The 27,242-nt window shown below is 47.7% G+C and overlaps 2 protein-coding genes across 3 annotated transcripts; one reads left to right on the top strand and one right to left on the bottom strand.

Annotated features, from left to right (window-relative positions):
• Positions 1-2,134: 2,134 nt before the first annotated feature.
• On the bottom strand, positions 2,135-8,055 carry LOC116500661 (myogenesis-regulating glycosidase-like). The gene is made up of 2 exons (XM_032205818.1): positions 7,967-8,055; positions 2,135-4,519 (listed from the first exon to the last, which is right to left on the bottom strand). Exon 2 carries the CDS (start codon positions 4,392-4,394, stop codon positions 2,304-2,306), a length of 2,091 nt encoding a protein of 696 aa, XP_032061709.1. The 5' UTR covers positions 4,395-4,519; positions 7,967-8,055; the 3' UTR covers positions 2,135-2,303.
• A 2,794-nt stretch (positions 8,056-10,849) lies between these two features.
• Positions 10,850-27,085, top strand: LOC116500663. Of its 2 annotated transcripts, none has more exons than XM_032205822.1 (6): positions 10,850-11,093; positions 20,089-20,556; positions 23,632-23,772; positions 24,172-24,240; positions 24,795-24,885; positions 25,238-27,085. In XM_032205822.1, exons 1-6 carry the CDS (start codon positions 11,039-11,041, stop codon positions 25,443-25,445), a joined length of 1,032 nt encoding a protein of 343 aa, XP_032061713.1. In that variant the 5' UTR covers positions 10,850-11,038; the 3' UTR covers positions 25,446-27,085. The 2 variants fall into 2 exon arrangements, with proteins under 2 accessions (XP_032061713.1, XP_032061712.1); XM_032205821.1 differs by having other exon boundaries at positions 20,086-20,556.
• The last annotated feature ends 157 nt before the right edge of the window (positions 27,086-27,242 follow it).

The raw sequence follows: 27,242 nt of genomic DNA, 5'->3' as shown, positions 1-27,242 counted from the left end.
GGAGTCCAGGAAAGCCATAATGCTGGGCTGGGCCATGCAAAATCCCGCAGCCAAGTAGAGAAAGGCAGGGACTGGTTTTTGTTTGTTTGTTTTTAATACATTTACTTTTTTGCCAATGGGGATCGGTGATTTGTAGCTCAATGATATTCAAAGATTAAGGATAATAACCACCCCCCTCCAAAAAAAACCATAAAGACAGCCTGGAGTGAGCGATGTTCCCACGTCACCAGCCCCTCCAGCAAGCACAGCACTTGCTCAGAGCTGGGATTGCTAAAAAACAACTGTGACTAAAGCTCAGCAAGGCAAACCAGATGTTCCTCCAGCAGCATGAAGGCCCGCCAGGGAGAGGCAGAGGGGGAGAGAGCAGGCAGGGGTGGAGATTTGGGGAGGGATTTTTGCAGCCACATGGACTTGACCTCTCCTTTCCCCAGGGGGATCTGCTAGGATCAGGCAGCCTGTATCATCCCCAGTGGGTGCAGAAGGTCTTGGAGATGCATTTTCCCCCCCAGCCTGTGATGCAGGAGGACAGCAGAGCCATGACCATGCACACAGATTATGGGGTAGAGGTGCTGCCTGATGGGGCTGGAGACTGGCTCCTCACCCCAACCAGCCTGGGCACCAGCAGGTTTTGGGTGAGTACCACATGCAATCTCAGCTTTTTAGGAACCTTTTTTCCTGCTGAAGCAACAGCCAAGCTTTGCTGGGGCCTACTGGGACACTTTGATCCCCAGGGGAGAAAAGCAATGACCCCGAACATCACCGTGACACTGAGCAGTGGCTCCCCTTCACACCCCTGGACTGAGGGAGGTTTGGTGGGTTGTCTCTCCCCATCACCACACCACCAGCATCACTGGGGCTGAGGCTGCTTTCTTACCTTGCTTTCAAGGACATCTACAAACCATCCTGGCTTGTCCTTTCCTGTGCAGCTGTGGCCGCATAGGGTCCTTGTACCATAATGGACCTCTGGTGGGACTGCGTAGACTGAGCACCAAATTAGCTCTGGAGTGACCATGATGCTCTAAAGTCCCTGTGTACTCATGATATGGACCAGCTCTGGGGCAAACCCCTAAAGAAGGGGGTTTTCTCCTGGTGTGAGCCATGCACAGTTTTACCTCCCCCAGGTGCCACCAGCAGCCTGTTGGGGGCAGAGAAAGAATCAGTCTCTTGCTTTGGGAAGAGGCATCACAGCCCAGAGAACTCAGAATTCTCCTAAACTCCTCAGTCACGTCACCTTCAAACTTCTCTTAATTTAGAAATGGGGAAGATTGGACCAAGACTGGAGAACATTTCAGAGCTAGCTCACTTTTCCCAAACCCACAGGTGCTGTTGAGATGCTGTCACCCAGGAGAAGTCATGTCCCGGGGCAGAAGCATGCCAACTGATGGACATCAGCACAGCTGGTGGCATGGGAGGACATCTTCCATGGGGAAACTGATGCAGGAGGGCACTTGGGCTAGTATGTTATTTATCCAAGCTCTCTCAGGAGGACAATTTAAAGTCTTCCCTGGGATCTCTGTGGTGGACAAATTGCACCCTTGCTCCCAAATACGGACCCAAACCATGAATGGATCCCATTAGTGGTCCTCACCCATGCATGACTTGCTGCTAGGTTTTAATCTTGACTGTCAGTGAGATCTCACCACATGCTTACAGGCTTGGCTGACTCCACACCAGGGACATGTTTCTCAATACTTCCTTCCATTAAAAGGGGGGGGGGGGAAATGTTTGCAAACTGTTAGCAAGTGCTAAAGCTTCTTTTTGCTTCCTTGGACAAATCAGTTCATGGGAAATACAAACTCTCCTTGCTGTACTGCATCAGCACCCATCTGATGTACAGGCTGAAAATTTGGTGCTGCTCTCTTTAGATTAATCACAGATTGTTTTCTGATTTATTTTTAGTTTAAGAAAATACTCTGCTCCAACGGCTTCCTTCACTAAGCAAATGAAAAATACAAAAATCTAAGGAGAAGGGCTGCAGTACCACTGGGTAACAATGGAGTCCATCTAATTATCATTATTCTATACAAAAAGTAAGTGTGCATGGCATTTCTTGATGGGAAGAGATTAGGAGTGGAGAATCTGTTTCTATACATTGTATTAGTCGTACTACAAGAGTCAAGACATTCATCCAATACATTTTAATAAGTTATTCTATAGCAATTGACACACTAAATAAAGGTCACAGTATTTTCTTTGAGTTCATGCTAATGTATTTCTACTTCAAAAGCTATAAAAATTCCCAGGTCAATAAAGTCATGGGTTCATTAATTCCTGAGACCATGGCAAAGCTGATGGAGGAGCTGTTACGAAATCCGATGGAAATAGGCAACTTCGTCCAAGTCAACAGGATAGTCGGTGAGCAGCACGGGTGTCTTCTCAAACAACTCTCCCTTGTAGCTGCGCCACTTGCCCGCCGGCAGGTAGACGTCGCGTTCCTGCTTGCCCATCTCCAGGACGGGTGCCACCATGAGGGTGTCCCCGATGAGGAACTGCGAGTCGATCCTGTGGGTGGCCTCGTCGCGGGGCGAGATCCACCAGATGGGCCGGATTATGGGGTCGCCAGTGTCGGTGACCTCCCCGGCCAGCTCCAGCAGCAGCGGGGCCACCAGCGACTCGTGGAGCTCAGTGAATTTCTGTGCGATCTCCACCACCTGCTTGTCGTAGAGCCAGGGTGGGATGGAGAACTGCATGGAGGGCATGAAGGCCGACAGCTCCAGCCACCGCACGTACAGCTCACGGTCTGGGATCTCAACTGCACCATCTGTCTTATTTGGCAAGAAGTTTCCTCCAATCATATCTGGCAGCACAAAAGAGTACCCCAACATGCTGAAGGTGAGCACTGTGGGGATGAGGGACTTGAGGCCGAGCTCATAGCCCCACACGGAGTCGCGGTCAATGATGCGGAAGAAGCAGGAGATGTTCTGCGACTGGTAGCCCACCCGCACCTCCGCCAGCTCGTAGAAGGGGATGGCCATCTCTGTGTAGCGCCGCGACCAGATGCTGGGGTCCGAGAGCGGCCGGAAGGTGCTGAACTGCTTGGGCAGGTAGCTGGTCTCACCAGCGTCAAACTTGAAGGAGGAGATGCCGTACTTGTGGCGGAGCTGGCGCAGGTGGCTCTGGAACCAGTCCCGGGCTGCCGGGTTGGTGAAGTCCAGGATGGCCCCGATGCCGTTCCACCACTCCACCATGGCCGGCAGCCGCCCCGACGGCTCCTTGATGAACAGCTGACGCTCAATCCCCACACCAAAGTTCGAGGAATCTGTGTGTATGAAAGGGTGAATCCACAGGGTGACTTTAAAGCCATCCTCCCTCAGTTTTGCAAACATCTCTGTTACATTGGGGAACTTGACGGGGTCAAAGTCAAAGTCCCCGTAGGCTTGTGTGTACATATCATCAATCTCAATGTGGCTGCAATTAAAATTGTACTTCTTTATGTTTCTTGCAAAATCCAAGAGTTTATCCTGATTGATATCTTTTTTGTAGAGTGCCCAGGTGGACCAGATGGGGTAGCGGAAGGCGTTCTCGGCGGGGATCTTGGAGGGCTTGTTGAAGTACCTGCGCACCATGTACTTGTGGATGGAGGTGACGTCGGAGCCCACGCACACGCGGTAGCTCAGCTCGGGGAAGGGCTGCTGGCCCGGCGGGGGCTTGTAGGGCGAGTCCTTGTAGCGGGCCTGGAAGAAGAGGGTGCGCTCGGTGGCGTTGAAGCCCAGGTGGAAGGGCACCGAGTCGTTGATCTTGATGGCCGCCGCCTTGGAGGACAGCCAGTAGCGCTCCAGGATGCCGCCAAAGCTGTCGCGGAAGGAGTAGACGTCGCTGGTCACGTAGGGCACGGGCTCCTGGTAGCCGGCCAGGCGGATGGGCCAGTGCTGGGTGCTCATCTCCGAGCCCCCGTACCAGTGGGCGTCCTCCCAGAACATGGTGTGCTCCACCGCCGGGCCGGCCGCCAGCTCCTCCCAGCGCACGCGGTAGCACATCACCGTGTCCTTGGGCTTCACCGTCTGGATGAAGAAGTTGAGCGGCCCGCGGTGCGAGCGCGTGCAGCTCAGGATCTCGCCCTCCTTGGAGCACGACTCCAGGTCCAGGCTCCCCGAGCGGAAGGCCAGGCGGAACACCACCTCCCCGTGCTGGTTCCTGATGACGAAGCCGTCCGCCCGCAGGTCCATCAGCTCCGTCTTCAGCCGCTCCGCCTTGCGCAGGGACACCGTGTAGTAGCACCAGGCCACCACCGCGGCGATGAACAGGACGAGGCCCAGCGTGACGGCCCCCAGCATGGGCCTCAGCTCCTTTGAGGGCTTCTGCTTCATGAAGCTTTTGGGCAAATGCGTTTCTTTGATATCTCCCTTTTGAGCGTTTCCATGTTTTTCTGCTCGATGAGTAATCTGACTTTCCATGACTCCTTTGTAATATCTGTTTAGATACTTCGCTTTTTTTTTTTTCCTTCTACTTGTTGAAAGAAAAGCCCAGACACAATGTGAAAGTGATCACAATCTTCTTTCCAAAGCCTGGCCACTCACACCTGCAGCATCATTTTTTGAAACAGAGGGTTATAAACAGTGAAAAAAGCAATAAAATCTTCTGAACAGACCTAGATCCTTCTGGATCTGTCTCTGCAGCTCTGGATTGCTCTGCTCTGTGCTGCTGCAGCCTGATCTCTGGAAGCTGAGCTGAGATTTGTTGGAGCAGGGCAATGCCAGGATTCCTGTGACCGTCCTTTGGCTGCAGCCGTGCTGTGTCCTGCTGGAACACAGAGCAGAACGGGGCCAGGGAGAGGGGCTCGTACCTGGTGACTCAGGCAATTTGGTCAGGATTTTGTTGTTTTTATATCAATTTTTTGCCCTGACAGATTTCCCTACCTGTCCATGTCTTCTGTGCATTGAATGTAGGTAGCAAAATACTTTGCCAAAGTGTCCAGCCTCTGCAGCAGTTCCCACCATCCCTGGGGATGCAGCCCGGTGAGCAGAAATTTTATCTCCCTGCACTTTGCTCCTTTCCTGAGCTGCAGCAGGGACACGGGGACGTGGGCACACATGGGCTTTGGGGCTGGCAGCCGCCTGCACTGCACTGCGTCAGGGTGCTCATCAGAGCCCTCCTTTCTCCAAGATGTCTTGCACTGGCTCGGAAAAAGAAGGATGTTTCCTCCTATCCCATTCTCCATTTATTTTTGTCCTAATTCTAGTCCTGTAACTCCCAGGATGCACATCTGTCCTACATCAGGCCAGAAGCTACCCTGCAACGGGGGCGTAAGATATTTAGGCACAGGGTTTGGAGTTAGGCTGTTAAACTGGAATTTTTGCAAGACCAAGAGCACGTTAGAGCAGAAATACTTGTTTTGCTGGGAAATGCACAGCACTGCCGTACACATCCCAGCTTCATCGTGAGCTGGAAAGTCAGCCAGTGCAGTGCAGCTCCCAGCACCTGAAAGAGCATCCAGTGCCAACAAAAACGGCAGAAAATGAAGCAGGCAGCATGAGGCAATGGGGCTGACCCTGTCTGGGATCTGTGTGGTCTGATGCATCTCCAAGACCCCAAGTTTGCAGGAGCAGCCTGCATGGAGGGGAAGAAAAAAGAAGTACTTCTTGCTCAGCCCAGCCATGCCCAGCAATACATGCCTGGTGTATTTACCCACGCTGCTGTGACATCAGTATCTAAGTATACAGAGACGATAAGCTGCCCAGGCAGCCATTAAAAATACCAGAAGTCACCGCATTCGGTATCGATCGCAGCAGCCTCCCAGCCAGCAAAATGAGCCGCTGAGCTATTTTTTGAGTGAGCTGTCAGGGAGAGCAAGACTTTGCCCTGAAAAAGAGCCAGAATGGATAAAAGCATCCTGGACAAATATCACTCCTGTGGAGCCCAACTCGCAGGAACCCATCAGTGTTGGGGAAGGGGCTTAGGGAGCAGGGGGTAGGGAGAAGAAAGGTCACTGGTGCCCCAAGGAGATGGTGACCCAGTCCTGGTGTGGGGCAGGGACAGTTTGGGCGCAGGTTGGGTTACGCACACTTTGAGAGCTGGCAGCCTCCCCAAAGCTGGCCCGGGTCCCGGCCCTGCTTGGCGGCTCCAGCTCGGGTCGTTTCCAGCGAAACCCTGGTGTTTTTGAAAAACAAGCTCTTCGCTTTGAAGATGTTTTTATGTGCTGGGTCGGCTCCTGAGTTGCCGCCCTCGAGTTTTCCTCCTTCTTCTTCCTTCCTCCTTTAGCCCCCCTGGCCAGCCTAGAAACAGGGCTTTTCTTTAAGATGAGCCCCACCGTTTTCCAGAGTAAGAAAATGAAAAAAAAAAAAAAAAAAAAGAGGGAAATATTTTTTATATTTTTTTTCAGGACTTCTGCTTTTTTCTTTTTCTTTTTTTTTTAATATTAAACAAATAAAAAATGTTAAAAAAAAAAAAAAAAAAAAAAAAAAAACAGGGAATTTGGGACTATTATTATTTGGGACTAATAAAGGACATTCAGGAGTTTTCCTAATTTCTATGGACACACACACAGTTTTTCTCCCAGGCAATCACTTTGAACCCCTCCGTTAGGCAGGGGGACAGAAGCTGAGCTCCAGAAAGAGGGCACATGAGGGAACTGGGACCCCTGTGCCCTGCATTCCTTTGGGATTTCCTCCCCAAAGGAGGATGCTGTGCTGCTCTGGTACCTGCATATCACCCGGGGGATCAAATCCTGTGTGGGAGATGCAGACACAGGGCATGGTTGTGTTTTATTTGGGCTGCTTTATCAGGTGCTAATCTGGTGCCGGTCCTGACCCATCAGTTAGCAGACTTTGCTCCAAAAGGAGCCTGGATTCCTCACTCCGAGGATCTAAGCAGCACAGATTAAATATTGACATAGCTGCCACCTTTACATGCAGAAAACGAGCCAGGACTTTAGACCCTCTTAGAGTTAAATGGGAGCTAAGGAAGGGTTGCAGGGGATGAAACTCATGTCAGCCAGAGAGAAGTGGAGCTACATGCCCAAACCCCTTGGTGCACCTACCCTGAGAGCCCCCCCCAGGTCACATCTGCCCCCAGCACCTCAGCTGAGCACTTGGCACACATGGGCCTCAGTCCACTTCCCAGATGTGTGATACCTGAACCCTCAGGCTTTTTGGGCTCACAGTGTGGGGCAGGAGCTTTCAGCTGCATTTGCCAGTCCCTGGTGCAGGGTGCAGCGGCAGAGCATCACCTGCGGAAAAACCCACAGGGAAGCAATCCTGTCTTTAAATAAAGGGAGTGGTCTTTCCATGAAGACTCCTTTTATAGCAGGTTATCAGACACTTAGGGGTTGCTATCAGGCTCTCACAGGTGGGTATACGACAAGTTCTGGCCGAAAGCACCATAGGTAGCTATAAGTCATGGCTATAAACAAACCATTGCTCTGTCAGGCTCTGCAAGAACAGATTAATCATTTACCTGCCCCTTTCCAACCGTTTGAAGCGGGACTTTTTCACAGCCAACACACCCAAAGCTGAAAGCAGCTCCCCTCAGCTCCCATGTCCCGTGGCCGCCTGGCACACAGCTGCCTGTGTGTGAGACTCACAGCTCACCGGGGCAGGGGCCTGTCCCCACTCCCTGTGTGCCTACATACCATAGGGAAAAAGGTTTCTGCTGTCACTGCAGACAAGGAAGAGGAGCAGAGGAGGGACAAGGTTGTCGCACTGCCTGACACAGATTAGCTACAAAGCCAACAGGGCTTAATGCAGGGGGGAAATCGCCTAGGGACCCAGACATCTCCAAGGGCTCTGGGTATGGGGACAAGGACACTGATGTCCCTGCCCCACTCCCCACTTCTCGCTGGTGTACAGAGGGCTTATAACTCATCTGGGTGAGATCTCTGCTGGCTTGTGCCGTTACAAAGCACTGCTGCAAAGCTGGCATCCCTGTGGAAGCTCGGGGGCCCCAGAGACATGCGAGAGCAGCTCGGGTCTGGAGCAGGAGTATTTCCTGGGGTTTTTCCTTCTTCAGAGGATCCCAGCCCCCCCATTACCTGAAACGAAGCAGCGTTTACTGCACATGCCTTTCAGTCCTGGCTGAAGTGGGAAGTCCCATTTACTTGCTTACACAGACAAACTCCTCCTTCCCCATTTGGAAGAAAAGAAAATGCAAAAACCAGCTCCTTCCTCATCCCAGGGCCGTGTCCGACTCCCGAGCCCGCACACAAGGACCACACACTGCTCCAAGCTGCATGCATCAGCCGAGGCAGGGTCTGGGCACAGCATCTGGCTGCATCCTAGGGAAGCAGCTCCATCTGCCGAGACAGCCTGGACTGGAGGCCGGGGATGCTGCAGGGAGCAGCTCCACCAGGCTGGCCTCAGGGCTGTGGTGTGAGTGATCCCCACACCACTACTCATCCCCCAGGGCTTGTCTGGGGCTCTGGGGAGCTCTGAGGGTGCCCAAGGAGAAGGGAAATAAGCTGAGAGCTCTGTAAATAAAGGTAATATGGGGAAATAAAGAGGTGCTGTCATGTCAGGCTGCTCTGAATGACCTCTGGAAGAGTGCCAGGTGAAGGAATGAGCCAGGGAGGGACGTGGGTCTGAGCAGGGCTTCCCACCACCAGGGCTGTGAGGACCACCAGAACTCAGCCTGGCCACGCACAAGAGACTTCTCTGAGACTTTCAGAAACTTCCCAGCAGGGCTGAAGTTGATTTTTCACAAGCACTTTGAACCAGGCACCCAGACAGAAGTGCTTATCACTTCACCCTGATTAACTCTACCATGAGCTGCAAAATGAAGAGGAAAATGCAAAGCACTCAACAAACTGGTGATGGAGCCAAGAACAAGGCTGATCCAGGGGACACAGGTCAGTGAAGACCAATAGGACATTGAAGTTATGTGACTGGGAGCCAGCAGTTTTAGGACTATCCTGTTCCCTGTGGAAGAGATCACAGCTGGAAATTCACTTGCTCCCTCTTAGGGCAGCCTAAGAAAAGCTATGAAAATGACTGGGAGAAGCATCCCTATGCAAGAGGCAAACCCATGCCATCAGCCATCCAACGCACCATGGAAAAACGGGATTAGGAGCTACAGTGGGATTTTATATGCAAACACTTTCCTGCATGTGTAAGAAATAAGGCCAAAGTGGTGTGTGGGTTGTGTGAAAGGATGCAGGCTTTTGAAATGCACTGGAGCAGAATGATGCTGTTCTCCACATGAGTTTGTGCATCAGGGAGAAGAATTATCTGCTTTCCTGAGACCTGGGAGATCTCAGAGGCTGATTTTAAGCTGGCTTGTTTTGGTCTGTGCTGGCATGTGCACATTTAGACTGGTCACTTTCTGCAGAGCTCACAAATGCCATGGGTTTCTGAGCTAGGCTCTCCTCAGTCCAGCTCTAGACAAATTAAGTGAACTCAGCTGTTTTCCTGGGGGGACACCAAGGGAGGTGAGGGTGCAGGAGTCCTCATCCCTGGAGGAGCTTAGGAGCTATGTGGACATGGCACTGAGGGATGCAGTTTAGTGATGGGACTTGGTAGGTCAGGCTCATGGATGGACTTGGTGGTCTCGAAGGTCTTTTCCAACCTAGATGACTCTGTGATTCTGTGATTTGTGAAATTCTCAGTGGCTAGTTGAGGCACTGCAAAGCTGAACACACCAGGACTGGGAATCCAGCTGAAAATGGCAGGAAAAGAGTGGGACACACATGCTATTTGTCACTCTACAGACATTCTGAGTCCTCACTGGATTCAGACCCGGGGACTGCCCCAGCATGGTCCCAACTACATGCATGGCAGGAGAAGGACACCTTCCTGGCATTGATCAGAAAAGGCTTTCTGGGTGTTAGAAAGCAACAGTGATCCAGTGGGTTGGGAGAAATTCGGGAATCAGGAGCTCAGGTACAGAATTCCTGGCTTTGGGCAGACAACAGCCACTCTGTGCCTCAGTTTCCCTGCATAAAATAGACTGAAGAGCCAGGAGGGGAAACCCTAGTGATATACCTGTTCCAGGGGAAGGAGTGGTAATATGATTTGTGGTAGAAGAGAGAGCAGCCTCTCCTCCAGGACATTTGATGTAATGCTCTCCATCTGCCTGGAGTGCACTGGAAGGGAATCTTCCATGTGCTCCTCCTGCAGGAGAGACACGTTCAGCAAACGCCATGGAGAGCATTCACATTTCCAACCCCAGAAGCAAAGCAGTAATATAGATGAAAGTTTGACATATGTGCTTTTTTAAAATAAAAATCTCTGGTATTCAGTGCAACTTGGCACGTTGTCATGGGAAAATCCATTAAACCCGTTTCTGCAGCGCCTTCCTTGAGTGCAGCGCCACGGCCAGGCAGGAGCAGCTCTCCAAGTGGCTCCTGGTCTCATGGGCAGAGCTAGAAGGTTTGATGCCGGTGCCATCCTGGACTGGACCCCTAAAAGAAACGTGAAGCCATCATTTTTATGTGTTTTTATGCAAGAGGCACCTCCAGGGTTAATAACGGATCCAGCTGGGAAAGACATCAGCAGGCAGGTGGGACAGGCAAACACGAGAGGATGTGGCTGAGTGTGAGCATCTCATTAGTAAAATTATTTCTCAGGCCTCTCCTGCTGCTCTTTCACCAGACAGCCTTCGCTGCTGCCCATCAGGGAGGAACAGGGGGGCTTTGTGCTGTGCAGAACCCATACTGATGCATGAAAAAAACCTTATCCCTAAAGAGACGATGACCCAGTGGCAGCCACCGCCCCAGCACAGGGTTTGGGCAGACGCATCCCACGCCCCTCCGAACTTTGCCTTTCCTTGCTGGGCAAGCCCTGCATCCTCCCCCAGTCCCAGCCCCGCCGAGGCAGCCCGCCAGCCTCCTTAGCATGCGGTGCTCATTGCCGGGGAGTGCCGAGGAGCAGAGGTCAGAGGCTGTGAGCGCTTTGGTCCAGCATCCCCACCAGCCCAGCTCACCACGGGATAGCTCCTAAGGGATAACCTCCAAGGGGGCTGTGTCCGCACACCAGTCCGTTGCTGATAAGCCCTCTGCCAAGTCTCCAGCGCTAGGACAAAAGAGGAGTTTTTGCTTCCCGGCAGGTTTTTCTGCTTTGAATGACAGAGAAGGCTCTGGAGGCTCCTTCCCTCCCTGAGCTGGGACACAATGGAGCTTTTCAGGCTGAGTCTGAGTTGCATTTGCCTCCTGCCTTGGCTTGAGGGTAAGTTTCTCCTCCTTCGGGGTAGCCAGAAAGAGGGAAGCAAGCTGTCTCCCAGAGTTTAACCCGGTTTTCTGCTGAAATGTTGCTTTGGCTGCAAAGCTGTGAACCCACCAGCTGTAAAACAAGTGCTTTGCGGGTACATTTCGGGCAGAATTTAAAACAGGATTAAACACGGGTGCACAGGAGACAGGCTGGCCAGGCACTGGCACAGCTTGTCCAGGGAGACTGTGGCATCATCCTGGCCGCTTTTAAAAGCAGGTTGGAAAAAATGCAAGGAAGAGAGGGTGAATTAACCTGTTTGGGGGCAGAGGTGACACCAAGCTATCCCTGGGTGCTGTGTTCACTGCCCCAGCATTGGGAGAGCACAGTGGGATGGGGGACCCCGCGGTGCTGGTCCTGCTCCCATGGTGGTTAGGGGGGAGCAGGACGTGCTGGGGACCCTGTGGCACTCAGCACCATAGTGGATCATCTTTGGCCAAGATCGATTGAATCCTGCATCCTGCAGGGCGCAGGAGGATTTGGAAGCCAAACAGCCTGGTGTTTGATGTGCATGGGTAGAGGAGGAAAGCAGAAATCCTGGCAGGCAGCATTTTGCAGAGCCAGAGCCATGTTCCCCAGGAATAGCCCCGCTGTCCCTCCCACCCCATCACAGGCAGAGGGCTGCAAAACCCCTGAGATAACAAATAATTCCCTTTTATTTTGCCCTTCTGCCTGAGGAAAAGGGACTCCCCGAAACAAATCCCTGCAGTGCTTCAGGGCTCATTCAGTCCCTGAAGCTGCGTGGATAACAGACCTGCAGTTTCGCAGGTTGGGTGCTCAGAGTTTTTCAGGCTGTCTCTACCAGGGGACAACAACAATGTTGACTGTGCAGCTGGGATGTTTATTCTCTAAAGACAAACCTCAGACTGGCAACTCTTTTTATAAACCATAAATCTTACCAGCTAAAGTAAATCCACCGAATTCAGTCTCTCTTTGATAAAGTCCCAGACTGAGTGCATGTGTTTCATTGTGTTAGTGAGGAGTGAGGATGTAGGTGCATCTCCTAGAAGTTACAGTGGATTGGGTTAGGAGCTGGTGGGCTGTCGGGGCAGCAGTACAGCCTCAGGGATCTCGCTCTTTCTCTTTGCTCTAAAAATGATCTTGTCCAGTGTTAGCAGACGGTGGTGCTGTACTGTTGTTACACAACAGGAGCCCCACAGCTATGATTTTTTGGTAAATTAAGGATGGTCGCAGGATGTTTCCCAGCAAACCTCCTTTCCAGTGAAATACATTTGATGCAATCACACAATCAGCTGCTACATTTCTGCTAGACTCCTAATAAAGCCAAAGGTGTTTTGCAAGAAAGGAGTTTATCTCAGCAGTGTCTGGCAATGCCCAGACACTTGCAGAGCAGAGAGCAAACACATTCTTTGTTTGGGGCCAATCTCCTCCTGCAGCCTCTCCCCATCCCATCCTGCCCGGGGCTGCAGTCTTAAGGCAGTGGGCAGGACAGAGGTGCTTGCCCTTGACAAACATCAGAGGGTTGGTTCATTTTCCTGCTGAAAAAAGGAAATCCTGGAATTGCCCAAGCTGTTTCTGAGAGTGGTTGCTTTGTAAACTCCCTACGAGGAAGGGGGGAGCTGAAATGTTGAAGTTTAATGCTGCCCCAGCACCATAAGGTGTGCAGTGGGAACTGAGCCTCAGGCACAAGCTAGATCCGTGCGCTTACAAGCAGACAGAAACTGCTGAAATAATGCTTCATTTAACATTGATGGATGAAATGATCCTCCAAGGAGGCTGAATGAAACAGCCACACACGAGAAGACCTCTCAATTCTCATGCATATCCTTTGGGGGTTGCTCTCCTCCTGGCCACATGTGCTGCTGGCTGCTCCCTGACCCCTCGTACCCCACTCCCCTGCAGCAACCCTAAGCAACGTGCATGGAAGAGGCAAAAAAAACAAACGTATCTGGAACTTTTCCTACTTCATACATTTTTCCAGCCTCAAACTATTTTCTTGGGGAATTTCCTGACCCTATTTAATTATATTTGTTGGCTACCAGATCTCTTCCCTCTGCCTGCATGGTGGCAAGGATGGATGGCTGCTGTGTGCAGAGCCACCTCCTCCTGCACGCTGTGAGCCTTCCCCTGACACCCTGTCCCATTTGGGACCAGTCCCTAACCAGTCAACCCCTACCCATTCTCTCCAGACCTCTCTGGATTGTGTAGATCTCTGCCATAGGACTGGTTTTCCCCACATGCATCAGCTTCATGGCAGCCTCACTGACCTCCTTTGCTTCCCATCAGCTGTCCATGGGTTTTTCCATGCTAAAACTTTCATTTTTTTACTATGACTGCTTGCTCTCTTGAAGCCTTTGCTGAGATACTTGGTCAAAAGTAGCCCTTGTATCAATAGGGAGAGCAATGAAGTCTTGTTGGTCAACCAAAAGTGAGATTTTCCTAAAAGAAAAACAGCAATGATTGGGAAAAAAATAAAAAGAATAAAACATAATAATCTTTTTTTTTTTTTTTTTTAATGGACAATGTGGTTGCCAGAAGCTACAGCTGGAAAATAGTATTGGATTACCATTTTACTGGAAAGTATTCTGAGTGCAGACCAAGAAGTATTTGCACTCAGGTACTTGCACTGACAAGCCATTCACCAGTTAATTACTGGTATTACCTGTAGACTTTGTTGACTTTTCTATAAAAATGACATGGCTTGATGAGAGCTGATCTGTTGTCTGAAGTGATGGAAATAGTGTGCCATAAACCTGGAGTTGCCAGGTAGCTGTTCACCAGCTCCAGGTCTGCCTGTTCTCCATTTTATAAAAAGGTGAATTTAAATAATGACAAAGATTTCAAAAACTTCCCCAGATGCTAATTTCCACCAAAAAATGTCCTATTAATCAAAGGACAAAAGTTCTCAAAACTTTGGAGTTGTCACCATAGGACAAGCAGGAGGGATTGTGGGTGAAAAACAACAGTAAAAAATGAAATCAGTGCAAACAACAATCACAGTTCCACAAATCAACGACCTGGCTTGGCAGCTGGGCAACATGAGCAACATCTTAATCCTATGTGGAAACTGAAGACCTGCTACTAAAATAAGTAATGTAGGAGGTATTGATCTGCAGCTCTAGAGGAGAAACCTACACTGAAACATCCTGACACCTGTACATTTCTAAGAGACCCCTTGAGAGCAACAGTCTTGATTTGCCTTTTGTTAGTGGAAGCCATGGAGTGAAGGATGAATCCAGAAAGTAACTGGAAAATCAGCCAGGTGGATTTTCAAGCTGTCATACAAAAACAGAAAGGCAGCTCTGTTGCTTTTCCCTCTTTACCATATTACAGTTTGTTGGGGACCCAAGTCACAGCTATAGCTGATAGGATAATTTTTTCTCAGCCAAAATACTTTAAAAACAAAACAAGCCTTCCTTTGGGAACACCTGGCCCTGCCCTACTCTTTTGGCAAACAGTCTGTTCAGACCTTTTTTTACACACCAGTTTTAGGAAGTTCCTACAGACAGCTATGAGTAGAGCCGTGCTGTAAAATCATTACTAGCTGCCCAACATCCTCTTGGGTTGAGTTCCTAGTCCATGCCTTGCTGACTGCTGTGGGCTGGGCATAAACCTGCATAAACATGCAGGCTTTCAGTGGAGCTATAATGATTCGAACAACCCCCAGATTTCGGAAAGTAATTCAAGTCTTTTCTACACCCTAATGTGACTGCAAAAAAAGGAGGCATTTCTAGAGAAAGGATGCCTTAGATTCATGGAGTGGTCAACACCATGGCTCTCACTTTTCCTCCTTCCTCCCATCTGTCTCCACAGTGGGTTATGGACCCTGCTTTGCTGCAAGGGTGGTATGAGGCTGGAACTGGGCCCATGGCAAACCATGTTTCATAATTTAGGAGAGCCTTAGTAAAACCCTGTTCTGGCATTGAGGAAGGATCTAATTTGGTGTGTAAATTGCTGGGAAGGAATTAATGTTTGCTACATGTCCGCTTTCTCACTATCACAGAATCACAGAATCACAGAATTTCTAGGTTGGAAGAGACCTCAAGGTCATCGAGTCCAACCTCCAACCTAACGCTAACAGCCCTCCACTAAACCATATCCCTAAGCTCTACATCTAAACGTCTTTTGAAGACTTCCAGGGATGGTGACTCCACCACTTCCCTGGGCAGCCTGTTCCAGTGGAACACAGCACAGTATCACAGCAAGTTCTTTACAGTCCTGATCTGGCTTCTCCACAAACGCTAAAGAAAGTGCCAGTCGCAGCACTTCCCTGTGTGCATCTGGGTTTCCTGCCTTTGACCAAATGTATCTGGTTCATCACACCCCTCTTATGACAGCAAGTGTTGTTCATAATTTCCTCATCCCACGACCCCAGCATGGTCTCTTGCGTTGCTGGGACTCGCTCTCTTGTATGGAGGGAGATCTCTTCATAAGAAGCTGTTTCTGGCCTGCATTCAAGCCTTCTGCTCACTAATTTATGTTTGTCCATCAATTGCCACACCTCAAGCTGCTTATTTGAGTTAAATTAAATGTGATGTTCCTGTGAGTGATCTCACAGGGCAATGCCTTGCACTGAGCTCCATCTGCAGGGGAACCCTCCTGTCTTCATTGCAGCTTCCCTCCTGCTACTGCATCTTCTCATTTCCATCAAGCCCAGACCCTCTGCAGCAGATGGAAACAACATGCCAGGGCTAAGGGCCCAGCACAGCACAGAAACAGCTTCCTGTTCAGAAGAGACACTGGGCTGTGGTTTTGCTCATGGCAGGATATGATAACCTCAGGCCATCACAGCAAATTGTGCCTGCTGCTGTGGTTAGTCACATTTAAGTCCCTTCTGCCTTCATTCAACATCTTTCTAGACTGCCTGGTCTTGCAGATGTGCTACACTGAGTTGGTAGGAAAGCCCCTTTTTACATTTAGTCCTGAATTTGAATCCTGGTAAGGGATCAGGGGTCTGGATAGAAAAGGGTAGTAGCTCTGCATTACCAGTGTTAGGCACTGCTGCCAGCAACGAGGGCAGGAGAGTGGCAAGGTCAGATGCTGTGCTTGCCTGGAAGACGAGGGTCAGATAATTGATAACAGGGCAGGGAGTGGTGTTGTCCTCATCACCACAATGTCCAAGCAGCTAAAGATGCCTTTCCCTGCATTTTCTGTTGTTTTTTTTTTTTTTTTTTTTTTTCTTCTTTTGGGCTGGGACCATTTCTGATAGGAGCTGGAGGCCCTCTCTAATGTGCTTAGAACAAGGACAGGGACCAGACCTGCTGGCTGGGCTACATGAGAGGATGGGGGTCTTCCAAACCCTTATCCCTCCTGATGCTGTGGGAGATCCCCATGAAGCAGCCTGTACAGGAGATGCTGTGTTTGTCCCAGGTGGATGCCTGACTTACAGGACAGGTAGAGGCAGGAGGAGGTGAATTCCTTAGTGTGACTCAGTAGTCATCTCCTCTCTACTGAAAACAGCCTCTTGGCAAGAGAAATCAAGCTAACTGAAGCATTTTGTAAGACTGAGGAACAAGACTGGGGAGAGCAGAAGAGGCCAAAGCTAATGCTGATGTCCCCCAGTCACCCAGAGTGTTTTGGGAGCCTGTGCTCGCTCAGCTCTGACTTACCCCTTGCCTCTGCAGAGCCTTTAAAGTGAGCCACCCAGCCCCAAATAATATGAAAAATGGCTTTGATCAAGCCTCTACAGGCACTGCTTAGAAAGAACAGACACCAGACACTTTTGCAGCCAGACTGGGGCTACCGCTAACTAAGGTTCTCCTGGTGGCATTACCTTAATTAGGATAGGAACATGGCAGGGGTTTTGCTAGTAGTTCCTTTTACTACAAGGAACAGCATGTCCCAAGGGTGGTCATGCCACAGAGAGGCATTTGCTTTTTTTTTTCTTTCTTGCGACCAGACAGAGTGACGGTATCATAGGAAAAACAAGCTGGCCTTCATGTGCCTTTGCTAGAAATTGTTTATTTTGTTCCTAAAAATACAAGGAGGCCAAAATGTTCGAGCATGAGTATCTCGAAGCAGGCATCTATTCCAGCTCCACGAGTAAATCTGGCATTTTCCAGAGACACTGAGCTCACATCCCTAGGGTGTAAGCTGGATGCCATGCTCTGCTTGCTCCAGGTTAACATTTCCAAAATGTTACAGCTGATGGCCTTATTTGAAGGGCTGCTGGGACTTGGCAGTGCTAGGGAAAAAAAAAAAAAAAAAAAAAAAAAAAAGTCATTTTGCTTCCTGACTGAGGAGTCTCAGTGCCTGATGTGTATCCCAAGGTGGAAAAGCTTCTGCCTTCTTTGTGGCTATACTGCTTACGGCCTGCAGGGCAGGCACAAGGATCGCTGCCAGTTACCTGTATCTAACCATGAGTGACTCATTTAGATAGCAATGTGTCAACCTCAGGAAAGCAATAAGGTACAGGTAGCAGATGGTGAATCCATGCAATGGACACAGGCTCACATCTTGGCAGGGATCACATGAATCATAGAATCACAAAATCATTTAAGTTGGGAAAGACCTTCACGATAGTCAAGTCCAATAGGATCATAGGGAAAATCCTGCTGTTGATAGCCAACTTTACAGAGATCGAGGTCATGAAAAGCAACACCACCAGTAGGGAAGTTGCTTGGATCAAGGTTCAGAGAAGGATTGTGGTCTTTCCTAAACCAAGAAGAGTTTAGCTAGACCTCTGCTCCTGAGCTATATAGTCGTGCTTATACTTTTGGACATGAGATACGATGTAAAGATAGAAATCTATTAATAACTTGGTATCATATGCTACTGGGGAGCTATACAAATCTTAAAGGAAAGCACATGGGTTGCAGGGCTGAAATTCCCTAGCTCACATGTATTTCCCTGGCAGACAGACTGCTCTGGATTTTCAGTGGGGTCAATCTCTGAAAACTGAGACGTGCGTAAGACAAAGCAAGCAGGTAGAAAGGGAAAGAAGCTGGTAGAGAACAAATGGGTATGAATGTGTGGATAGCATGGTGATCCTTTTAGAGGGTTTATACACTACCAGAGGCTGCAGACAGGGAACAAAACACAAATATGGTGGATAGGTTAAAGAGTAATGCTCTTCAAAATTAAAATCAAAAAATGAAAGCTTCAAATGGACAGCCATTACCAAGCAAGGAAAAGAAAATAAATCACACCCATGCCAGCACGTTTAATAATAAAACCCGAACTAAAACACATGAGAAAAAGACTTAGAAGGGCAACCTAGAGAGAGCATAAAAAATTACTAACAGACACTTTCAGGTATGAGAAATAGGAACTTGGTGGATGCCAGCAGGCCAATAACCGATGTAAATGTAAAAAGGGCAGCCAAGGCAGGGCTGTGAAGCAGGGTAAAGAGGACTGGAGTTTTGAGCTACTCGCTGACCTCCCAAAAATTTCATTTCCATTTAGGCACATGAATTTGGCAGGAATTTCCTGGATCAGTGGCTATCACAGGACTGTGAAGCACAATATGTCAGCATGGACACATCCATCCTCTTCTTGGAGCAGGTGCAGGAGCCATACCATGATTTCTGGTTGCCTCTCCCTGTGCATTTGAACCTGACCAGAAAACCCAAGGCTGTTTCTGATTTAGCAACCCAGCAGCACTATTAATCTAGCAGACCCCTAGAATTTCCTGAAAGAAAACACAGGAGCTCTTTTAAGCTATTGTTCCTATGCTTGTTATTGTGTATTGGCTCCTGTTTACACTGTCATTACGTTTTTCAAGTAGTGAGCAAAATACATGCTGTCAGAGCAAAGTATTGTTCCTTGCTTTGAGAGGGGAAATGCTGCAGAAACAGATGTTTGGATAAACCTCATTGTTCTCGTCTGATATTGTTTATCAGTCTCCTCTTTATATCCAATATTATATGCTGATGGGGGTTTTAAAACTGTGATTCCTGGGGAAAAGATGAAAAAATGTCACTGCAGGAGCTGAAAGTTGCCATTTGTTAACTGTAATTAAAACTGAAAGATCTCTCAGAACTTGTAAAAAGCTGAACCATTTCTTTCTATCCCCCTACCTGCAACTTAGGCATAAAATACACAACAGGAGGGAGGTACAGCTGTGTCAGTGACATATGGTTTTGCATTTAACATTTTGCTCAGGATGTTCGCAGGCCACACCAGTTGATTTTGTACTGAAAATGGGTGTGATTGTCCAGTTAACAGGATGATATCCATCTCAAATCATCAGAGATGTTGGGACCTGTTGCTATTAAAAGCAAGAAGCAACTACTGAAATTGCTTCAAATTGCACGTCTGTTTTGGGATGGCTGCAATGTCTCTTACAAAGGGATCCATACAAAGAGTAAATTGGTGTCTGGGGAGCACAGACCAGTGTCAGGTGTGCTGTATCCAAGTTTACTTTAATACTTTTGTGAGTCTTGTCAGCCAAGTACTTCCAGGCTTTTGATGGGGTATGGTTTTATGCTGATGTTGCTGTAATATCACAAGAAGCCACTTAATGAAAACAATAGTCCAAGATGGCCTAACTAGTCTCAGATGAACAGAATTTGGCAGTTTCAGGGGTTTCAATTGCTGTTTTAAATAAAGAAATTTTGAAACAGATAGGGGAAAAAAACATCTGATTATTTTGGAGAGAGGGAAAGATGGGTATCTATTTGAAGCTACAACCAGTTGAAATAGTGAATTAAATGTATATAGACAGATATGTCATAAAAGTACGGTTTCCCAAGGACATTGAGTTTTTTTCCATTTTTATAGGGATTAACTACATAGTATTTTCATTGGTTTTTTTTTTTTTTTTTTTTTTCCCTCTAGTATCACTCCCCTTATTTGTACACTCAGAATTTAAAAGAAATGTCATTCTGGGGAATTAGGAGGCTGGTGGGATGGTTTATCTAGTCAAGCCCCTCTGGGAAAGGACCAGTGGGTTACATCTCCCTTTTCCAGGACATTTTTAATGTCTGATGCTCAGGAAAGGTGTTTGCCTTGGAGATGTACCGTACTAAACCGTGCTCTGATTGTACCACAGTAGCCGAGGGACAAGGCTTCCTCATAAGGAACACCCGGCTGGAAAAGTGCATCCACGTCTCCCACCACGAGACCAATGGCATCGGCCTGACCGACTGCAAGCCTCGCTCCCTGCAGCAGCAGTGGAGCTGGGACCCCGCCACCAGGACCATCACCAGCCTCCAAACGAAGCAGTGCTTGTCGGCCCACAGGGCACGGGAGCACGCCCTGGCCACGCTGAAACCCTGCGGGGACTGGGAACACCAGGCCTGGGCCTGCAGCAAGAAGGGGCACTTGACTCTGCAAAGCTTGGGCTTCCACCTCAGCACCAAGGAAGGAGGCCACAAGGTCTTCGTCTCGAGGGAGAAGGACAAATTCAGCAGGTGGAAGACTTTAGTGGATGAAACCATCTGTGCTGCTGCCCAGACGGCAGCTCTGAGGCCTGGCGAAGCAATGCGAGAAGCTGTAGACACCCGGGTGTGGATATATGAAAGTAAGATGAGGTAGATTTAGCAGCAGATAGCAGCTAACCTTAGGCATCATCCAAGGCATCTAACACCAGGCTTGCATCCATCATTCTAACTCATGGTAACATCAGTCCCACCTGGAGATATACCAAACATCCCGCAGTCGGCACAGCTGTACTCCACCTCTGTTTTCCAGTAGTTGCTGTTGAGTGTTTTCCAGAAAGCATGAAACACCCTAAAGGATCAGCCTTGTAAACCTCAGCTGCATTTCTGATGACAGCCAAAAGTCAAGTATTTTGGAAAGTTCACCTGAATTGGTGCCCAGAGCTAAGAATAGCGTGAAGTTTTTGAGCCTCCCGGGTCCAAAAGAGCTTTCAAAGTCCCATGAACATCAGGTGTCTAAGGCTTTGACAGGGCTTTTGGTACGTTGTAGTTGGGGATGTCATTTTTAGTAATAAGAAAACTGGAGGCAGCTGAAAACCTCTTTTAAACTTGCATGAATTATTGAGGAGCTGCTGTATTTGAAATGAGAAATTGTTGCTTTGGTTTCTCAGCAACACATTGCAGTTGTCTCCTGCCAGACCCCGACAGTGCTCCTATTGCTAATGAAACCACAGCTCTAACCTTCATCCCATGTTCTCGTGATCCTCAAACGTGAACCTTGCTCCTGATGCCTCATGTAACCTGAAAGAGACTAGTGAATGCAGCGAACGGTGGGAAGCAGTTAAAACGCTGCCCTTCCTTTGCATTAAGAAAGCCCAAAACATAACACCAAAATATCATTAGAAAATCTCATTTTTATCAGGTTTGTGGTCTTGGCATCTGCTAAAATGAATCTAATCTCTGCCTTCTTGAGTGTTCACTGCCCTCTACTTAGGCTGGTCAGAAAAAGGGCAAAAATACTGGTCTTGCCTTAGTTTTAGGCGAAGATCCAGGCTGGCAGACATCAGACATCAGACATGGTCATTGCATCCAGGTGGGACAAATCATCATTTGTCAGATTGCCAGTGGAGCCCACTGCAGACCAGTGACAATTTGTGATCCAGTTAGATTTCCTATTTTGTTTACTCCATTAAGCAAAGGAACATGTTTTCAGGTCTTCTCTTATGCAGTGGTGTGCAGACCTGAGACCTGAAAAATAACACTCAATTCCTCCTCTCGTCCTTCCCTCCCTCCTTCCACTCCAGAGACCAGAAAAGAAATGGTGTTTTTAATGAATTTTCCGTGTTTGTCCACTCTGTGGATGACAAGGCTCCCAACCTTCCTCAAGGGAAATTATTTCTCTTGTATGAAGGTTAGATAGCCTAAGTGAGATTTTCAGCTTTGCAGAAATGAGTAAAGAAAAAATGTGCTGAATTTGGTAGGCATAACCAAATGGATTATGAGTATAAACTTCTGACTCTGAGAGGTTACATCTAATTGGAAATAGGAAGAGCTGTAGTAGCTTTTTGGCTGTCATGTAGACAAAATGGCCTTTTTACTGAGGTTTTTAATTAGCCAACTAGTAGGTTAACATGTAATTATCACAGACCAGTAGTCACAAGTGTTAATGTTTGTTTAGCATGAAGGTAAATACAGCAAATAAAAATTAAATACCATAATAGGCTAGTTAAATATAGGCTAGGAAATGCGTAGAACATTTAAGATATGGGAAAAAGGCATGTGAAAAGAGCATTTGCATTCCCCAAGGCAATGTTCCTGGCAGTCCACAGCTGCCTTGGAGCCAGGCTCCCCAAATAAGGCTGCAAGGGTAAACAGAGAGCAGGCTTTGAATCAGGTTGTGCCAGTTAGCTTGTCTTGTGCAAACTGACAGTTTTCCTACCAACCCCACGGTTCAGAGTCTACCAGAGTGAACCTCTGACAAGTCAATAACAATTTCAAAGTCCTAAGTGTTTATTTAGGCCTTTCTTATCCGCAATTTCAGTTTACCATCAACAGACAACTTTTACTTTGCCATGTAATTTGCTCAGGATTATTACACCCATGTACAATCTCCCTTTTTCATACAGATTTTTGCAGGTAGAGCTCACCCTCCATTCAGAGAAGAAAGCTGTGTCCTAACCAGAGCATCAATTCTAGTCTAAGCCAGCTCGAGCTTGCCAGCAGACCCAGGCAGAGCTGCATTTTGCTGCCCCATGTATGGTGGGGTGAGCACTGGATGCTCGTGCTGCAGGAAGGGAAGAGGTTGGGGTAAGCAGGAGGAGAGCCCTGCATACCTGTCTTCATCTTGCTGCATACGTCAGTGCAGAAGACAGGTGATTACTGCTGCCATAAGATGCCCCACAACCTCCCCTCTAGCAGTAGTTGCTATCCCACACCCTGCTTCTGCAATAAGCCTAGCAAGGCAAATGCCCCTGGCAGCCTGCTGCCTTATAGAGGTGCCTGACTTGGGCAGAGCTCATTCTGCATGGTCAGATCCTCTGCAGTTCTTCATATTCTAGCTCTGGGCATTGCAGCAGCAGTGTCTGCAAGCAGCAGTGTCAGTGAAAACCCACCTGAGACAGGTTTTATCTCCCCCCCCCCCCCCCCCTTCATTTGCACTCCAACCATATCTAGAGCAAAGCAGAACTCTCTAACCTCTCTGGAGGACACACGATGGTCTGCCAGCTGTGACCTTCTCAGCCAACCTAAACAACTGCTTGGTATCTAGATTTCTCAAGCACTCAACATTTTATAGCTGAAATCATACCTACCTTACTCACTTGCAAGAGATACAGACTACTTGTCTCCCTCCTAATCCCATTTCTTCATCTGCTGTGTTGGTAATACCCATGATACTCTATAGTTCTTCTTGCTTCTTCTTACCTCATCCTTTAACTTTTGGTGTTGCATACATACTTTCTAGACTAATGATATTATTCCCCACCAGAATATAAACTCTGTTCTGGCTTTGGATTCAATCTTGAGAAATTAATTTACTCTGAAATCCATGAGAACTGAAGGAGGCAATCACTATTGCACTGCATCCCATTTGCCTTGCAGGGTGAGGACTCATAGGGTAGGACTGGGTTCCCTTCCCTTGCTGGACAGTGACCGTATTCAAGTTTCTGTTCAAAACATAAATGATAACCACCCACAACTTTGCTTTATTTCCTTCTAAGCTAAAACCATTGATTCATCAAAGACTGATGCCGTGGACAAGGGATCTTCCGTGGACTTGAGTGACCCACTTCTGGTTAACAACTTTAACAGCACAGTGTCTCCAGTGAAGACCAAACAGGCATATCTCCCAGCAAATGAGGGTGAGCACTTTTCTGGATGCATATGTGAGAACAGCAGGAGTGTGGGCAGCATCTAGGGTTTACTCAAGATTTTTTTCAATAATGGTAAGCACGTACTTCTGAAGAACTCCCATGTATATTATGGAGTATTTTGAGGCTTTGGTCTCATATGATATGTTGAAATGTTTACCTTGGCAAGTGGTTCAGTGTTATTGCCATAATCTTAGCCTGAAGGCACAGCCATGACATGTCAGGAGCCAAAAAAAAAAAAAAAAAAAAAAAAAACACTGTGGCTGGGGAACACGGGGAAATAAGTGTTTTTCCCTTCTGGGCCCATACAAAGTATTACAATTCAGCCCCAGGAGGAAACCAGAATTCCCCTAATTCAAATAATTCAAATCTCTCTGCTTCTTCCCCCAGATTTGTCCCACAATCACTCCAAAAAGCACCATGGAAATCGAGGGAAAACTGCTGGGGCCAGGCTTGCAGGTAGGTCCAGAGATCAGGCAGAGGAGGAAGAGACCAGGTGGATGGAGGTTCATCAGTGCCTTTGACCTTCCCTTCGTCTGCAGAGTTATATTTCCCTGGATCCCACTGAGGATGCTTAGTAGGGAAAAAGGTCACCAAATTACCCATCAGAAAAACTCCCTGAAAAGCAAATCTCCCCATGCCTAGAGTACAACAGTGAGTGAAAATGTGCAACTACTTTGTCCCAGTTCATCACAAGAAATATGGACACTCACTAGCATGAGTGCCTTCCCCCAGCCCTTCTTATCAGAGAGCTGCACAGTGGGAAGGCCTGAATGGTTGTCATCTTCCAAGCAATAAATAAAACCTTTCCATGGTGAAGTTCAACAGAAGGGTGCTGTGCAGTAAAGCAGTTGTATGGTCTGGATGTAATAAACAAAGCAGCTTTCCTGTTATCTACTAGTCTCCAGGGGCACTAGATGTTTCTGTTTGTTGGTTGGTTTTGTGGCAACAGTGGCTATTGCACAAGCATGGAGATAGGCATGGCATGATTGTTTTCTATTATATCCTCTCAGGCACCAACTGGAAGACCGCCATGCTCGTCCTCAGCCCCTTGGCATTCATACTGGGATTAATAATATTGACACTCAATGTGCATTACAACAAGTAAGTGAGAATAAGTTTCTTTCATTCTGTTATCTCCCGCTTTGGTGTTTGAAAACAAAACTCCTGATCTCAGCATCCTTCCCAATCCCACACCTGAGGCACTGGGCTTTGAGCAGAAGGCTGTGCTCACCCAACGATGCCACCCTTGATGATTTTTCTTCTGTGCATTCCTGCTTCTCCTTCCCACTCACTATCCCATGCTGCTGATGTTGGCTCCTTCTTCCCTACATGCCTGACTTAACCCCTGAAGATTCAGGGAATTTGGGCATGATGGGTGCTGATCCAGTTCATGTGGAGAAGCAACCACGTAACAGGCAGGTGCAATCACATATTCTCATCTCCCTTCTCCCAGGAAGAAGAAAATCCTCTCAGCTCTGAAGAACCCCGCAGCCAGCAGCAGCAGAGCTGACTTACGAGAGCCATCTCCCTTACGAAGAGGCCCCCAGTCATACCTTCCACCATCTCGCTCCCCTTCCTTGAGGCACGGAGAGATCCTCATCGAGTGGAAAGACGGGACAGTCACTCCGCTTTTTGACAATGCCAATTACCAAGTGGACTAGCTCTGAAAACAACGGGGCTGTTGTTTCATCCCTTGTCACCTGCCAAACTTCTCACCTGGAAGAAGGATGCCTCCGTAGTGAACCTGCTCCCAGGCTTTACCATTTTGGTTGGGAGTTGTAAGCGCTGTTGTTTTGTGGTGATTTTTATTTTCTACAGGTTTTTTTTTTGACACTCAAGAACAATCACCTTATGCAGCACAGGGTTGAAGCAAGCAGAGCAGATTGTTTTGTTTGTGTAGGCACTCACTGCTTAGCTTTTCCAGAATGGATTTAACAGATAACAAAGCCCAGGTTTAGCAAAGTAAAGCCAATATCTTGCCAGATGCAACTGTCCATTGCCCTGAATTTCCAGTTACAGAGAAGATGAGAAAGTAAATACTTGGAGACAAGATGTAAGGAGAAAACACAAGTCCTGGTGACCCTTACACCCTGTTTAAGCTAAAACTAGCTGCCAACAGACACAGAAGGCTGTCAGTTACTTTGTCAATGTGTGAACATCACTAATAAGCACTGCCTTCGGGACTCAAAGATGAAAGAGGCTCCACCAGATTATCTGCCAAAATATTCCCTCCACTGAGTTATCACTTAAGTAACAGCTAGTCATTTTTTCTAAATTAAAAAGTTGCACTCCATCATTCCCCTCTGCATCACTGCAAGAGACCTGATGAGAGAGTGCTTCCTAAAATATTTCTGTATTTAAGATTTATTAAATCTTATTATAACACGCACTTTATGTATAATGACAAGTTAACAGTCATGCTCAATGGGGATATTATCTAGCCATTTTAAATCAATTTCACTCTGATTTTCTCTAGCCACACTGAACGGACATACTGCCCCCAACTAGAGCAGTAATATATAGTGGTTGTTTTTGTTGTTGTTTTCCTAGAAAGAAGGCACAATTTTCCTTTTATACTTCTTCTATGAGCATAATTATCTGTGAGCTGTCACAGTCAATCCTGATCTTTTCCCAGTGAAACTTGCAATGCCCTAGTACCTTCCTAATATTAATGAATTTATGCCTTCCTTCTTGTGGATCATGTGATGCTGTAAGCTGTAATCACAGCTATAAATCAGGAATTATCTGGAGAAAGAAATACGAACACCAGGAAATTACAAGTATGAACTGCATCAGTGTATTTCAGCAGCACAAGTGAAACTTCCTTCTTATTCAAACAACACTTTTCACTTTATCTAAATGATATTATGCAATTTCAGTGGAGCTTTGACTTCACAGACTCACAGAATGGGTGAGAATGGGCAGGACCTTTGGGTCCACCTGGTCTAACCCCCTGCTCTAGCAGAGACACCCCAAGCATGTTGCCCAGGACTAGTCCAGGTGGCTTTTGAAGATCTCCAAGGAGGGAGGCACCACAGCCTCTCTATGCCACCTGTATCCGTGCTCTGCCACCTGCACAGAGTAGCAGCGCTTCCTGGTGGTCATGGGGAACCTCCTGTGCTCTAGTGCGTCTCATTTCCTGGTACTGAGCACCGTAAGAGAAGCCTGGTTCCATCATCTTTGAACTTCTCTACAGTTTGATTTTATTTACTTCTTTTACAGCAGAATCAAGTTCTCTAGGGAATTTCACATCTCTTTTTTTTATTATTATTATTATTTTTTCTTTTTTTTTTTTTTTAACATGGACCCACAGCCTGGAAAAAAAAAAAAAAAAAGTGAATTGCCACAAGATATTATCATGACCACTAACTACTTAGCTGGTCTCAAGAAAGAAAATACAAACCTTATTAGTTTAGGGAATAAAATCACAGAGTTGGAAATAAACATCTTTCTCATGC

This window comes from Aythya fuligula, chromosome Z, assembly GCF_009819795.1.
Source record: "Aythya fuligula isolate bAytFul2 chromosome Z, bAytFul2.pri, whole genome shotgun sequence".
In the NCBI taxonomy this organism is placed as follows: domain Eukaryota; kingdom Metazoa; phylum Chordata; class Aves; order Anseriformes; family Anatidae; genus Aythya; species Aythya fuligula.
This window is presented reverse-complemented; position numbering and strand designations above follow the sequence as displayed.

Excerpts from the sequence above, each read along its gene's own strand:
- LOC116500661 (XM_032205818.1), bottom strand. The coding sequence starts at position 4,394 with ATGGAAAGTCAGATTACTCATCGAGCAGAAAAACATGGAAACGCTCAA.
- LOC116500663 (XM_032205821.1), top strand. The coding sequence starts at position 11,039 with ATGGAGCTTTTCAGGCTGAGTCTGAGTTGCATTTGCCTCCTGCCTTGG. Across the intron at positions 23,773-24,171 it reads ATATCTCCCAGCAAATGAGG|ATTTGTCCCACAATCACTCC; the intron begins GTGAGCACTTTT and ends TTCTTCCCCCAG. Across the intron at positions 24,886-25,237 it reads CTCAATGTGCATTACAACAA|GAAGAAGAAAATCCTCTCAG; the intron begins GTAAGTGAGAAT and ends CCCTTCTCCCAG.